Source organism: Palaemon carinicauda, chromosome 40, assembly GCF_036898095.1.
Source record: "Palaemon carinicauda isolate YSFRI2023 chromosome 40, ASM3689809v2, whole genome shotgun sequence".
NCBI lineage: Eukaryota > Metazoa > Arthropoda > Malacostraca > Decapoda > Palaemonidae > Palaemon > Palaemon carinicauda.
In genome coordinates, this window is record NC_090764.1 from 10,293,361 (window position 1) to 10,309,433 (window position 16,073).

General features: G+C 39.1%; 1 protein-coding gene across 1 annotated transcript in view; it reads right to left on the minus strand.

Annotated features, from left to right (window-relative positions):
- Nucleotides 1-5,794: 5,794 nt before the first annotated feature.
- Nucleotides 5,795-16,073, minus strand: part of LOC137631536 (protein FAM50 homolog) — a 35,125-nt gene continuing 24,846 nt past the window's right edge. Inside the window, exons 6-8 of the mRNA XM_068363309.1 lie at nucleotides 12,987-13,141; nucleotides 11,963-12,059; nucleotides 5,795-6,536 (exon numbers count right to left, since the gene is read on the minus strand). Of these exons, the coding sequence (XP_068219410.1) occupies nucleotides 6,409-6,536; nucleotides 11,963-12,059; nucleotides 12,987-13,141 (380 nt within the window). The 3' untranslated portion in view covers nucleotides 5,795-6,408. The remainder of the gene's footprint in view (nucleotides 6,537-11,962; nucleotides 12,060-12,986; nucleotides 13,142-16,073) is intronic.

Consider the following 16,073-nt stretch of genomic DNA (forward strand, 5'->3'; position numbering starts at 1 on the left):
TGTCATTTAGCTGGATGTCTTGCATCGCGACCGCGACTTCAGCATCCACCTGGATCTGAACTTAGGGGATCTCCTCTTGAGGCTGGGGAATCACTGCATCAGCTGATGCCTTAGGGAAAAGATACGCCCTCATATTCTCACTTGGAAGATAAGGGCCAGAAGTGTACTTTTGGAAGCCCCTTACCCAGGTACGAAGCTTCTTCCTAGCTATTTAAATGTCTCATTAATCAGGTTAGTGCACACAGTACATACCTGAGGGTCCCAATACCGGAGATCATCCTTGGAGACAGCGTATGCTGCGTGTCTCCTACAAAACTCATGTCCGCAGAGGTTCTTGCTGCTGACATTGCAGAAAGCACTTCCCCACTTCGGAGTGTCCTTCTGTAAAGAGAAGAAATTTCCATGAGTATCAAGTGAACTATGTATCACTGGATATGCATAGTATAGCATAAAAATTCAGAAATTAAAGACACACACTTGTGTTTCCCTCACAACCCATTGCTGCAGCCTTCCAGATAATAAAATCAAAATGGTTTATCTCTACTAGAGTAACCAATGCAAAGTTTCCAGAGGAAACAGGTGGAGCTCACACCTAGGCAATGATTTTAAAATCCGGGATAATAGACAGGGAAGAACTCTGCTTCTTGTCTGAAGGCAACAGCAAAGGGCCGTGCAAGAAAACACAATAGTGTTAGAAGATACAGTGCTGTACCTAAACTTTTACTATAGTTTTCTTCTTACTGTATATGCTATACAGAAGAATACTAGTACAGTATAGGAGGATGTGTGCCGGCCTGCCTTTGCCGGCCGGCACACACCACAATTAGCTTTAAAGTATACTACTTAACAGCTATAGGGCGGCAGCCCTCTGGTTCAAATGCCTGTGCCGGCGGCAGCAGCTGCCGGCCAGCAACAGCCAGTGTTGGCCGGCAATGATTGCCGACCAGCAACTACACAAGGTAGTACCCAGCTGCCGGCCACACTCTTGGTGACCGGCAGACAAGGACTGACATAAGCCGGCCGGCAAAGGTACAAGACCGATGCCAGTCGGCAGCAAAAGAACCAGAAGACTACACCTGCCCGGCTGCCGGCCTCATAGGCCGGCAGCCGGCCTCATAGGCCGGCAGCCGGGACAGGTACAGCACTAGAAGAAAATAGAATGGATGCCGGGATAAGAGTGTACACAACCCCCCGAGCCCGGCAACCGAAAGAGTGCATATAAGGAAGGGGAGAAACTTAATTCAGGCTTCCTTGACCAATGCCGTCCGGCTCTGCCGGCAGGCATGGATGAGGGACCAAGAGAGGTCCGGGCAGCACTCGAAAACATAAGACCCTTGCCGTCCAGCATCTCTGCCGGCCGGCAATGGGCTTAGTCAATTCCACATCCCAACCTATACTAGGTCCAGAAGTAGAATGACGTACAGTACAGTAATACCCCTGCCGGCCAGCTCTGCCGGCCGGCAAGGTACAGTACAGTAATGGCTAGGCCATTACGGAGATAGAGGGGGAAGGGACAAGAGGGTCCTGCCAACCTTGCTTTAGTGACAGATCACCCGCAGCCAAGAACTTTGTCTTAGCCTAAGGGAGATCTAAGGGAAAGGGCCAGCGCAGTAGTATAATACCTGCCAGCTTCCAGAGCACCAAAGCAAGGAAGGCGTTGCTACTCCCAAGGGAAGATTTATCCTCCCCGAGAACAGCAACAGGACTTAGTCTGGTCGATCACACAAGAAGGAATCATAACTACAGAAACCTTCGATAGTGACCTAAGGGAGCTAAGCTCCCTTTGTAAGTGTTAGGTCAGCGAGGGAGACTCTGCCCCAAGCCAAACAACACGGACTCAGACTAAAAACTCTGTTGTTCTGTCCCTCTTTGAACCAGACTCTGCTGGAACAGGAAGGTACAGTAACACCCTAGTATAGTTTTATCGAAAATAAATTCGGAAAAAACCACTTAGGGATAAGCCCAAGGCTTAAACAGAGGGAAAGGGATTGCATACCTTCTCCGAAGAAAAGAAAGCAACCGGGGAGTATAATAAAGTATACTAAGGCTCCATAAGCAATTAGCCTAGGCACCAAGAGAATCGATTACCTAATTCACCGAAACTCTCACGTATACAATCTTGGAAATATTCCACACAGTCTAAAATGTATAAAATATAGCCTAAAGCTTCAATAAAATTTTAATTACACTCGGAAAAACCAAAATCATGCATTAAGTACTAGGACCAAACGACTAGGCTACATGGCCTAGCGTAGGCCAGATTGGCGAATACTTCGCCAAATAATACTAAGCACGAAAGGAAATCCTATGTAAAGCTAAATAGCTAAAATTTATTAAGCAAAACAACCAGGAATGTCACTCTGACTAACTAATTTATACCTAGCGAGTGACAGTGTCCAGGACACCTCTGGTAGGCTACGGCTCTTGTATCAAAGATTAAACCTATTAATCACTCAAAATTTTACCAAGAGCCTACATTTATACATAACAGACACTATACTCAACTTATCCGAGGCCAACGAAGACGAAGAAGCCATGAAAAGCTGAATAAATCCAAGATTTGCGAGAAAAACAGGAAAAAACACCGAGTTGTTAAGCTACGCAAAAAGGAATACAGATGGCGCCAGGATTGGCGCCAGGCACGCATACGAATCGGGGGATAGGGAAGCCTTGGGAGCGGCTCCCCTTTTTCTTTCCCGAATTCGTATCTCGTCAATCTCCCTCCTACGAGACGAATCTCTGTTCAGGTCGTAGATTGCCATGTGACGTGTCTAGAATACGTCCTCTGATATGTCGCGATATCCCTTTCACGAGGGATACTCGCTCCAGGAGTTAGAATTCTGGTACCTTAAGGTAAATTCTCTGGGAATATCGCCGTAGTTGTAATATACCCTAGGAAGCTACCCTATAGGAACTTCCATCAGGACGACATGGCTTGAGCCCAAAAATATGAGACAAAGTTTTCACCACTAACAGTAATAGTGAAAAAATTTTACTGTACCTAGGATAATAATTTAAAAATAACGATATTTAACATTACTAAATTGTTAAGGATAAGATATCTTGGCGACATCTAATCTTGGTGACATCTAGAGAACACATACTACAAAAGAGGAACCAAGAATTTACCTCAAGCAGCTTATTTGAAATGAAATGTTTTACCAAATAAATAATCTTAGCGGTCAGTTCTCATTGCTAGTTAGCAATAAACGGATTAAGTTACGCGTATGTAACTCCTATTGATCATATTTCATGGGAACTTCTTCGATGAAGTCTTCTACTCTTTCTTCTTCTGAAGTAGCAGCAAAGATGTGGCAGGAGAGAAGGGAGAACTTGAAGTTTGTCTTCCCTTCCCCTCCTAACATTCAGAGGCAGAGGAACTCTAAATCCAACTGAGCACAAGCAATGTCCAATGAAAACCAATTTACTAAAGTTCACATTGCCATCGTTGTACAGCCACATAAACGAGGGATAGAACACCAACAATAACAAGTGTGTTGGTTAACTGCAGGTAGTAGCATACAGAAAACTCACACAATTATAGTTATCAGGAAATGCTGCATATCCTTGGCATCTTCTTTTAATATCCCTTGAACAAGACTGTCTGAAAGACCACTTATTTATTGTAACCGAAAAACCAAATTATTAAAACATCTAGATGAGGATGCCGTACTTTCTGGCAGCCGAAGTCAAAATGAAGGCTATGTTACCTGGCGGGTGGGTAGGGCCTATCTATCACTACGAGTTAATACTACTACCTCGTTAAAATCTTAAACAGCCATTCAAGCTTCGCAAAACTTACACTCTTATTAAAGGTCGAAGGTTTGTATTGAGTGTAGAAACAAACTGTTCTTCTTGTTTTTTATGTGTTTTTTTGTACAGTATTGTACTACTGTATATTTTAATACTGTATCGTAAACTTGTGTAAAAATGGTCCATAATAGGAATATCCTTGGGTGGGGAACAAATTAATATTTCTATTATTTCTTTTGAAGAAAATTAATTTGGTGTTCAAATACAGATTTGGAGCTAATTATGTTCAATCTCCGTAATTAAGTGTAATTAAAATTCCTGGTAATAAAAGGCCTTTGGTGATGTTTCCCCAGTTACACCACCTATCAGGTCTACTAGACATCAAAGGAGATGGGAGAGAGTGGGGTAGAAAATATTTTTGTTAAAGGTCAGGACGTGTGTGACTTCGATGATTAAAACATGATGAATGCTAGGTAAGATTCATTTAAATTAAGCTTAAAACATGATGAATATTAGGTGAGATTCATTTAAATAAAGGCAGTCATTAATATAATATATAAATTCATGAAACTAGAAACTACAGCCAATCTAATAAGGAATTTGGAGAAAGGAAACCACAAAATGATGGATTTTTCTTCTACAATAATGGTGAAAAAATGAAAAAGACAAGCAGTCAGAAAATTATATGGATTTTGATGAAAATTCATGAATTTTGATAAAGATTAATTAAGATTTACATTAATCTCTGCTACTGTTAGTGTACTGCTACTACATATAATGGACAGAGTACTAAAAAAGGGATTTTGACGAAGGAAAAATCTATTTCTGGGAAAGGAACCTGTGTCGCTCTGTGAAATGCTCCTAATAGCACCATTTCAAAGGTATAAATACTGCTAAATATACCAGAGAAAAAAGGGTGTCGGTATTAAAACTGGGGCGAGTGATACCACTACCAGAGATCCCTTTCCAATTAGACTTCTCCCTCCTCAAAATCCCCCGTTACTACGAGGTGTCGTTCACTACAGCTACTGGCCCCCCCACCACCACCACTACCTAACCTTCTCCCATCATTCCTTGTTAGCAAAATTAAACTAATCTAGGATTATGATATTAGTAATTACTTAGCTACCATAGTACTTGTATTACCAGTCTACTTACAACATGATAATGGCGGAAAAATTGTTAAACATGAAAACTACTCCCCGTACATGTCATGCATACATTTCTAAGAATTATAAACCAAGAAGGTATACCTTACAATTTCCATTTATAATGGACAGACATTAATGTACAGTACTTGGTTGGTTAGTCTAGTCTAAATTTGCACTATGGGTTAGGTCTGGCTTTCTACCATAAGTACATTTTCTGTCATTTCGTATTTCCAAAGACATTTTGTTTGCAAGAAAAGATATAGCTTTAGAGGCTTTCTGAAAAAAATATTTATTAACCCTTTTACCCCCAAAGGACGTACTGGTACGTTTCATAAAACTCATCCCTTTACCCCCATGGATGTACTGGTAAGTCCTTGCAAAAAACTGCTACTGTATTTACATTTTATTTTTTGCATATTTTTGATAATTTTTTTGAGAAACTTCAGGCATTTTCCAAGAGAATGAGACCAATCTGACCTCTCTATGACAAAAATTAAGGCTGTTAGAGCAATTAAAAAAAAATGTACTGCAAAATGTGCTTGAAAAAAAAATAACCACTGGGGGTTAAGGGTTGGAAAGGTCCAAATAGCCTGGGGGTAAAAGAGTTAACTGCTTTTATTTTTCTTATTTTGGTGTTACTTTGATATTTTTCTTACTACAATAGCATAAATGCTGTATTAAAATATTTTTCTCAAATAAAGGTCATTACAATATTGTATTTTAGAAAATAATTTTTTAAAGGATTTTGTTGACTTGTTACCAGAATAATAGAAAATCTTAATTTTCTAGATTGATAATAAGAATTCTGCAGAACATACAATCCTCAGGGAATGCCTGTCTATATATCAACCAATGTAGGTTAAATGATTCAAAAGAGTAATATATGCTGATTTTATTCAGTATGACTGAACATTTCAGTATAACTGAAAGCAATGTTGTTAAGAGAGGCAATCATTTTTCAAAATGATATTTAACAACAATCTTACAGCGTTAAAAAAAAAGAAGTTACTACAATACTACAACTTATAGGACATAGCAGTTGTAATCCAAGATTTGTATTATTCTAAAAAATTTGGATAATATACTTCATAAATTGATTTATGAATTAAAATAAAACCAGTGAATACCCTGAGATATTTCTTGAATCCTATACCCCCCCACAACCTCTCTCAAAATAACTTGAAACACATAGAAGCTTATCTATCAATGTTATACTATCCTTCTCTATCACGATTAATCCCGTTCTCATTTCAGGAAATCTTATTACAAGCTGCCATGAAAGGAATGTCGATCATCAGATGACAAATTCAAAGCCTTGAACAACCAGGCAGAGTACCTGTGCATTTAAATACAGACATGATTATCTCAACATACATATAAACTATTATATTGTATAAAAATTTAACAGTATACTGTATATTCAAATGAGTTCCCCTAAATTCCCCTGGCAGTTTTGTAAGATGGAGACATATTTGTACTATGGATTTATTTCACGAGTGACTTTTCACTTCTTTTTACTCTTATCTTTTATAGTATATTTATCATAATTTTTCTGTGGATCATAAGGTTCCCATCTACTGGCAGGAAATATATGTTTGTTGCGCTCATACCAAGTCCGCATAACCACTTTGCCTGCAAAAATGAAAGACATGGTTACAGTATTATCTTGCCAAGATAATAGATAAAGAAGGGTGCATGCTTTCTAATCTTAACCTTACTCAGGACACCCCATCCCTTCCTTTCAATTAGTTTTTCTTAGCTTATTAAATCCGATGTAGTGTTGTTTGTGTGTGTTGGCGTCATTTTATTTACCACGCTTGCTGTGTAGTGAACTTTTACTAACTTGTTTTCAAAGCTTACACTGTGCCATAGCTTCTGTTTAGGTACTAACAATGTTGGGTTTGAGTTCAATACACTTGAAGCACACTTTCCTTAGAAAATTAATTTTTCTTCAACTTTTCTACATTTGGTTATTATTTACTGTCATTAGTTAGCAATTATGTATACAAAACTATCCGTATCTATTGTTTTAAGTTGCTCATCATTTCTATGGTATGTGTCCCTTTTTTACATGTATGTAGACCTCAAAAAGTATGGAGAGTCAAGAAAACTAATTACAGTACACAATAAAACAGCTGGCCGTGAAAACTTTACCCAAAATCTAGAGACATGTAGACGCTCACTATAGGTGAATTCAGTCATATCTTTTCTCAGACGGTTTTTCCAATAATCTGACTTTCTTTAGATAACTTTGTTCTTCATTATTGGGATGATCAGCTTATGGCCATTATTATTGAAAACCCAAAAGTTTTGGATAAGTTAGGAAGCTTATGACAGAATTGGCAGTGTTTTGAGACTGATATGGTGTCATTATTTCTCCCATGATTTTGACATTTATTTCATTACCTGGCCTCTTCATCAAAATAATCAAAATAATTATCAGTTTACAATAATCACAGTATTAGCAAGAGCCCAAAACATTTAGGTAAATTATGAACCTTGCAAGAGAATCGTAGAAGTATATTTTGAGATTGATATAGTAGTGCCTGCATCAAGATGCATCCAGTAGCTATTTACATGGATATTGATTAATTATGGTGCTGCTTCTGGTTACTAAACCACTTTCAATGCTTCATTTAACCGATCTGCAACAGTGATTTATTCAAAGAGTAGATCCACATATATCGCAATGGATGCAAGCAGATGAAAGTAGCAAAAAACTTTACATGACACATTAGGTAACAGGCTATGGTAGTTAAAAAAATCCATTACTAAGTAGAATATATATTTACATATAATGACCTCATAACTACTGCTCATGGAGCAGTTAGTTTATGCAAATGGATCCCCAAGAGGACATCACCATATGTGAACAGATCTCTAGGAGGCTATCACCCAAGGATCCCTGCTCAGAGACACCATTAAAGGTTTAAAGGTCGTTCATGAATGGCAGAGGCAAGGGACAGTGACATTGCCCTAGCAATGAGGACAATGCCCTAGAGACTGACCATATATTATATGATCAGCATCCAAGCCTCCTCTCCACCCAAGCTAGGACCAGGGAGGGCCAGGCAGTGGCTGCTGATGACTCAGCAGATAGACCTATAGGCTCCCCCAAACCCCCCAACCTTAGCTCACAAGGATGGTAAGGTTGCAGACACTAATGACACTAACGAGTCTGAGCAGGACTCGAACCCCCGACTGGGAAACAGCAGGCAGAGACGTTACCAATCAGGCCATAGAGAAAAAGAAAGAGATTGAAATGTCAAAGGCTAATTCCCAAATGAGAATTTAAAGAGCTCAATTGCAAAGTGATGAGAAATGAGCTTTGCACCACAAACCATTACATCCACCAAACATTGTTGACTATCATATATGAGTGATCTGATCAAGATCCTAAAAATTAGGCCAAGATATGACCTCTACATCTTGTTGCTTTCTGGCAAACTTCTGGGGTGAAGGCAAAATGTTTATCTTTGGAACAACCGAAGTCGTGGAGCATCCATTGTCTTGGGATGTCATGGTTGGTAATGTGTACAGGGCTACTCTTACAGTCATGAATATTAAAGTCTAAAGGATAGGCCATCCAGATAATGAAGATTATCAGCTGCTAGTGGAGCTACAAAAACATGAAATCCTTAGGTTACCTACAGTAATCTACCTTCAATGAATGAATGAGTTCCAATGAGAGCTGCAACAGAGAGACAGTGTAGATTGAAGCCATATAAACAGTAAGAGAAATTTATTTCACAGGAGAAGCATCTGGTACCTTACCAAAGTCAGACACAGACTCTGAGGTTTTACAGAAGCACCTAGTAGCTTATCAAAGTCAGACACAAAGTCTGAAGCTTTACAGAGGGAGCACCTGGTAACTTACCAAAGTCAGACACAGACTCTGAGGTTTTACAGAAGCACCTAGTAGCTTATCAAAGTCAGACACAAAGTCTGAAGCTTTACAGAGGGAGCACCTGGTAACTTACCAAAGTCAGACACAGACTCTGAGGTTTTACAGAAGCACCTAGTAACTTATCAAAGTCAGACACAAAGTCTGAAGCTTTACAGAGGGAGCACCTGGTACCTTACCAAAGTCAGACACAGACTCTGAGGTCAAAGACCCACTTACATGAGAAGAGTCTGTCAAAACTCAACAAACTCAGCAAGAAGCTCCCATGCAGATCACTTGGTAATCCAAGACTAAATAGTTCAAATAAAATGGTATGAGAAATAAAACCTATGTGGAAAAGAGTAAAATCGTCCAGCAGATAATGTGGATTGAGCAGATGTGTGATTTGTCTCCAGATAGGTTTTTTAATGCTTATTCTAGTGGTTTAAAGATATCTTCAGTGGATTTATCAGCAATTGTTGTACCATAGCCTCTGTACCATGGTCTTCCACTGTCTTGGGTTAGAGTTCTCTTGCTTGGGGGTACACTTGGGCACACTATTCTATCTCATTTCTCTTCCTCTTGTTTTGTTAAAGTTTTCATAGTTTATATAGGATATGTTTATTTAAATGTTAAAGTTCTTAAAACATTTTATTTTTCCTTGTTTTATTTCTTCGCTAGGCTATTTTCCCTGTTGGGGCCCCTGGGCTTATATCATCTTGCTTTTCAAACTAGGGTTGTAGCTTAGCAGGTAATAATAATAATAATAATAATAATAATAATAATATGCTCATGAATGATCATGATCAGCATACTGTCTAGGGCTGGGGACAATTTTTTCTTATGAGTACACAGGCCTTACTGTTCCTTCTTTGAAAAGTATACTCTGTGGCTGCATATCAGATTGAAGTTCAAAGCTTGATTTTAGTACAGGGGAAATCCAAATTAGGCTAGTTGATTGTACAAGGAATGATGACAACAAAGCCACTCCAACCTCTGACTTTGCTACAGTCTAACAAGTATAAAATTTCATAGGCATGATATCATTAAAAATTTAACGTCATTATCTTCTTTTGCTGAAGTTCTGAGGACTATTTTGTCTCTGGTCAGGATAATTTTTCAGGCCTTACCTGCCCTGTTTCAATCAGTAACCTAACAAGTCAAGTGGTAGCTGGTGGTTCTAGTGCACCATTCAGTAAAGGTTGTGTTGGTACACATCTCCTAGATGAGATAAAGTCTTTCCGACATATTTAATTGCACCCAAATATGTTACTTGAGGTACATACGGTAATTCATTGGGATTAAGTCTTTTAAACATATTTAATGGTACCCAAATAAGTTACTTAAGGTACATAGTTTATTTTGGGTAATATTATAAATTGTTATCCCAAATTTAAAAGTAAGGCATCTACAATGAAATTCAGTGTATACCTACTGAAAAAATTAATACAGTATGCACACTAGACTAAAATAAGTTTTAAAAATATAGCAAATACGGTGAAAGTTAAAATATATAACTACATAACACAAAACAAATGTGACAAAGACACATAAGGCAAAATAGATTAAAATAATTCTGGGAACTTACCCTTATACTGAAGGAGAAAATGTTAAGAGCTATCCACTAAACTAAGACCAAACTATAATAATAAAAACTTGAATCTACAAACTACAAATAAACCATAAAAGTACAGATTACAATAAATCACAAATGCCCCTAGGCTAACTACTAATCAAACCATCGCCAAAACAAACAACTGAAAAACACGTAAAAGTTTTCAAATGTCACAAAATAAGTGGTTAGAAAAATAATAATGGTACTGTACTTATGAAAAAATAAATATCTTCAATCAATGGCAACGGGCGTGAAAAAAAGAAATCCATGATCCAATAACCATCTAAATGCTAAGGAATTCATAATATACCCGAACATATAGGAAGATGCAAAATGTAATCTAACTTACTACCTGGGATATGAAAGAAACTTACCAGAGTAAGTACCACCCATGTTCTCATGGGATTTAAAGTGTCTATGATTTTGTACATTAGAAAAAGAAACAAGATGCATGTAATGGGTTCGTGGTGCTACAAACTTAGCTTAACTTAGAATTTTTGGGCAGTGGCTTAGATATGCTATAACCACATTTCTAATTGCTTACACTTGAATCTCAGAATCATGTCATACTTCTTAAAAATCATATTACAGATATTACAGCTAAAAACTACATAAAAAGAGAAGCACTGCTAGTTGATGAGAACTGTCTTTCCTTACTTTGTTAAAGTGTGACAACCCTTGGCCAATTAGGGTACTCAGAATTATTAGCATTTATAAAAGAATGAGAACTTTCTCTTCTTTTATATTGCACTCTGCATTATCAAAGATACTCAGAGCTGCATGGATATTCTATAAATACTAAATATCATTATTTTAACACATTACAAATCATCCAGATTGGGAAGTAGTTCTAATCTCATTCTTGAATATATTGATGCAAAGTGTCTCTTAACTTTAATTGGTCATAATTGGGAATTATCATTCTTTCTAATATTTCTTTCAATAATAAGCCCTCTTGTTGGCAATTCTTCCCAAAATTTGGTAAGATGTTGAGAATTTAAATTCCATTTAAACTTTTCACATACTGTGTAATTTTACGAATGATACTACTACATATGAATTTCTCCCCTACAGATAGACATTCTTGGTAAAGTGGTATGTCTAGCAAAGATAACCATACCCCAGAGTTAGGAAAACTTTCCTCAGTGATTGACACTATTACCCGTCAAAGGTATTTTCCATGATGTAGATTTACTGTACAAGGAAACTTAAAAGTATACGACCACTGTAACCGACTTTAAAACAATCTAAACAACTTTGAAAATGAATCTGTTTCCCTCATACTGTATATACAAAGTATATAGGCAATACAGGAATACTAAATAGTACACGATGTAAGACAACATAATTCTTGAGGAGAAGGGAGTTTTGCATCAGAAATATTCTGAAATAAGATTCCCTTCAAATTTTATCAAGCATCACACAACAAAAATAACTATACAGTACATTATTACACCTTTCAGCTCTTGCTTCTAAGTTCAACACAGTTTTTCATTCATATTTTCATAAGAGTGAAGAGTGCTCTACAGTAAACAATCAGTTGTGGTAAAATAGTCTTACCTGCATGAGATTCTTCTTTCTCAACCGAAGCATCACTCACCAGGCGGACATCATCACGAACATCAAAGTGAAATAATGGACCACTTTTCCCTCGTGCCTGCAGCAGGAAATGATAAAATAGTTTTGAGTGCATTACTGATGAAAAAATCTAATTTAATTACGCATACATACATACATACATGGATGGATGGATGGAACCAAAACCCCACACAAGTTAAATCCCAATTATACATTCTCTTTACTGTAGAATTTCACTTACATTCAGCACAGTTCTTTAATTTGTCCTAATTTGGAATTATGGAAAAATCTACTCAACCAAATAAAGCAGTTGATTAAGATTTTACCATAAAACAAGAACATAACAAATCCACATCATACAACCAAAAGGCTTTGTGGTCATTCAGCTTAAAAAAGGGATTTTGACGAAGGAAAAATCTATTTCTGGGCGAGAGACCCGTGTCGCCCAGTGAAATGCTCCTATAGCACCATTTCTAAGGTATATAACTGCTATATATTACCAGAGAAAAAATTGCATGGGAATGCCAGGTTGAACCCAGCTCGCTCACCTGTATAAGGTGTCGATATAATACTGGGGCGCGATAAATCACAACCAGAGGCCTCGCACCATTTAGATGTCTCCTGTCAAAATCCCCGAACAGCGAGGCGCCGTTCAACCTCGTACTACTACTAACCAACCCACGCCAGTGACGTCACTCCTAATATAGCACGCAGTTTGTTAACAATACTTTGTGTTGTGTGTAAATTTCGCTGGTTTTTCTCTGGATTTACCTCAAGATGTCCGATTCCACTGTCACTACATCTAAGTTAAGTACCAGAGCTATGAGTTTTGAGATTTTGGAGGGGGCTTTGTCCATTTTTGTTTATATTATTCAGTTTTTTATTCACGACCTTATTTATAAGCTTTCATGCAATCAATCTAAAGACCAGAAGCACTTTAGTCTAATCATTCTAAAGACTAGAAACATTCTTAAAATTGTACTACAGAAGTGTTTAACTACATTACCTTATTAACAATGAAGTCATAAAATGTATAGTGGTGCGGTATAATCAGATCCTCTTTTATATACATGAGGTGATCAGCAGAGATTGAACGCAATTCGTTAAACTCTTTTCGAAGAATTTCAAGCCCCCGCTGAAGAAACTGGTAAACACTATTACCTGTTTGGGAAAAAAGAATAAATTTTTGCACACATATGTATTGGGTTACTTCATCAATGATTCAATTATGTTATTTTTATTAATAAAATAAATTTTTGAATATACTTACCCGGTGATCATATAAGCTGTCAGCTCTGCTGCCCGACAGAAAAACCTAAGGACAAAATACGCCAGCGATCGCTATACAGGTGGGGGTGTACATCAACAGCGCCATCTGTCGAGCAGGTACTCAAGTACTCCATGTAAACACAGAACCAATTTTCTCCTCGGTCCACTGGGTCTCTATTGGGGAGGAAGGGAGGGTCCTTTAATATATGATCACCGGGTAAGTATATTCAAAAATTTATTTTATTAATAAAAATAACATTTTTCAATATTAAACTTAGCCGGTGATCATATAAGCTGATTCACACCCAGGGGGGTGGGTAGAGACCAGCATTACATGTTTACATTATTAAGAGCTAAGTATTTTGTATTTCATTTTAGCAGTTATTCAAAATAACAAACATAAAATAAATAAGTACCTGGTAAGGAAGTCGACTTGAACAATTACTCTGCCTTTTTAAGTACGTCTTCCTTACTGAGCCTCGCGATCCTCATAGGATGCTGAGCGACTCCTAGGAGCTGAAGTATCAAGGGTTGCAACCCATACTAAAGGACCTCATCAAAACCTCTAATCTAGGCGCTTCTCAAGAAAAGAATTTGACCACCCGCCAAATCAACCAGGATGCGAAAGGCTTCTTAGCCTTCCGGACAACCCAAAAACAACAATAAAAAACATTTCAAGAGAAAGATTAAAAAAGGTTATGGAATTAGGGGAATGTAGCGGTTGAGCCCTCACCCACTACTGCACTCGCTGCTACGAATGGTCCCAGGGTGTAGCAGTTCTCGTAAAGAGACTGGACATCTTTAAGATAAAAAGACGCGAACACTGACTTGCTTCTCCAATAGGTTGCGTCCATTATACTCTGCAGAGATCTGTTTTGTTTGAAGGCCACTGAAGTTGCGACAGCTCTAACTTCATGTGTCCTTACCTTCAGCAAAGCATGGTCTTCCTCATTCAGATGGGAATGAGCTTCTCGTATCAACAGTCTAATATAATAGGAAACTGCATTCTTCGACATAGGTAAAGAAGGTTTCTTAATAGCACACCATAAAGCTTCTGACTGTCCTCGTAAAGGTTTAGTTCGTTTCAAATAGAACTTAAGAGCTCTAACAGGGCACAAGACTCTTTCTAGTTCATTTCCAACCAAATTAGAAAGGCTTGGAATATCGAACGATTTCGGCCAAGGACGAGAAGGTAGTTCGTTTTTGGCTAGAAAACCAAGCTGCAAAGAACATGTAGCCGTTTCAGATGAAAATCCGATGTTCCTGCTGAAGGCGTGTATCTCACTGACTCTTTTAGCTGTAGCTAAGCAGACGAGGAAAAGAGTCTTTAAAGTGAGATCTTTAAAGGAGGCTGATTGTAGTGGCTCGAACCTTTCTGACATAAGGAATCTTAGTACCACGTCTAAATTCCAACCTGGTGTGGCCAAACGACGCTCCTTCGAGGTCTCAAAAGACTTAAGGAGGTCCTGTAGATCTTTGTTGTTGGAAAGATCTAAGCCTCTGTGACGGAAGACTGCTGCCAACATGCTTCTGTAACCCTTGATCGTGGGAGCTGAAAGAGATCTTTCCTTCCTCAGGTATAAAAGGAAGTCAGCTATTTGAGTTACAGAGGTACTGGTTGAGGATACTGATACCGACTTGCACCAGCTTCAGAAGACTTCCCACTTCGACTGGTAGACTCTAAGAGTGGATGTCCTCCTTGCTCTAGCAATCGCCCTGGCTGCCTCCTTCGAAAAGCCTCTAGCTCTCGAGAGTCTTTCGATAGTCTGAAGGCAGTCAGACGAAGAGCGTGGAGGCTTGGGTGTACCTTCTTTACGTGTGGCTGACGTAGAAGGTCCACTCTTAGCGGAAGAGTTCTGGGAACGTCCACCAGCCATTGCAGTACCTCGGTGAACCATTCTCTCGCGGGCCAGAGGGGAGCAACTAACGTCAACCTTGTCCCTTCGTGAGAGGCGAACTTCTGCAGTACCTTGTTGACAATCTTGAACGGGGGGAATGCATAAAGGTCTAGATGGGACCAATCCAGTAGAAAAGCATCTATATGAACTGCTGCTGGGTCCGGGATTGGCGAGCAATAATTTGGGAGCCTCTTGGTCATTGAGGTTGCAAAGAGATCTATGGTAGGTTGGCCCCATGTGGCCCAAAGTCTCTTGCATACATTCTTGTGAAGGGTCCATTCTGTTGGGATGATTTGACCCTTCCGACTGAGGCGGTCCGCCATGACATTCATGTTGCCTTGAATGAACCTCGTTACTAGAGACAGGTTTAGATCTCTTGACCAGGTGAGGAGGTCCCTTGCGATCTCGTACAACTTCATAGAATGGGTCCCTCCTTGCTTGGAGATGTACGCCAAGGCCGTGGTGTTGTCGGAGTTCACCTCCACCACCTTGCCTAGAAGGAGGGACTTGAAGCTTTTCAAGGCCAGATGAACTGCCAGTAGCTCCTTGCAGTTGATATGTAACGCTCTTTGCTCCGAGTTCCATGTGCCCGAGCATTCCCGACCGTCTAATGTCGCACCCCAGCCCGTGTCCGATGCGTCCGAGAAGAGAACGTGGTTGGGGGTCTGAACAGTCAGGGGCAGACCCTCTCTGAGGTTGATGTTGTCCTTCCACCAGGTCAGTGATGACTTCATCTTCTCGGAAATAGGGATCGAGACCGCTTCTAGCGTCTTGTCCTTTCTCCAGTGAACAGCCAGGTGAAATTGAAGGGGACGGAGGTGCAGTCTCCCTAACGCAATGAACTGGTCCAGTGATGAAAGCGTCCCTATCAGACTCATCCACTGTCTGACTGAACATCGGTCCTTCATTAGCATGTTCTGGATGCA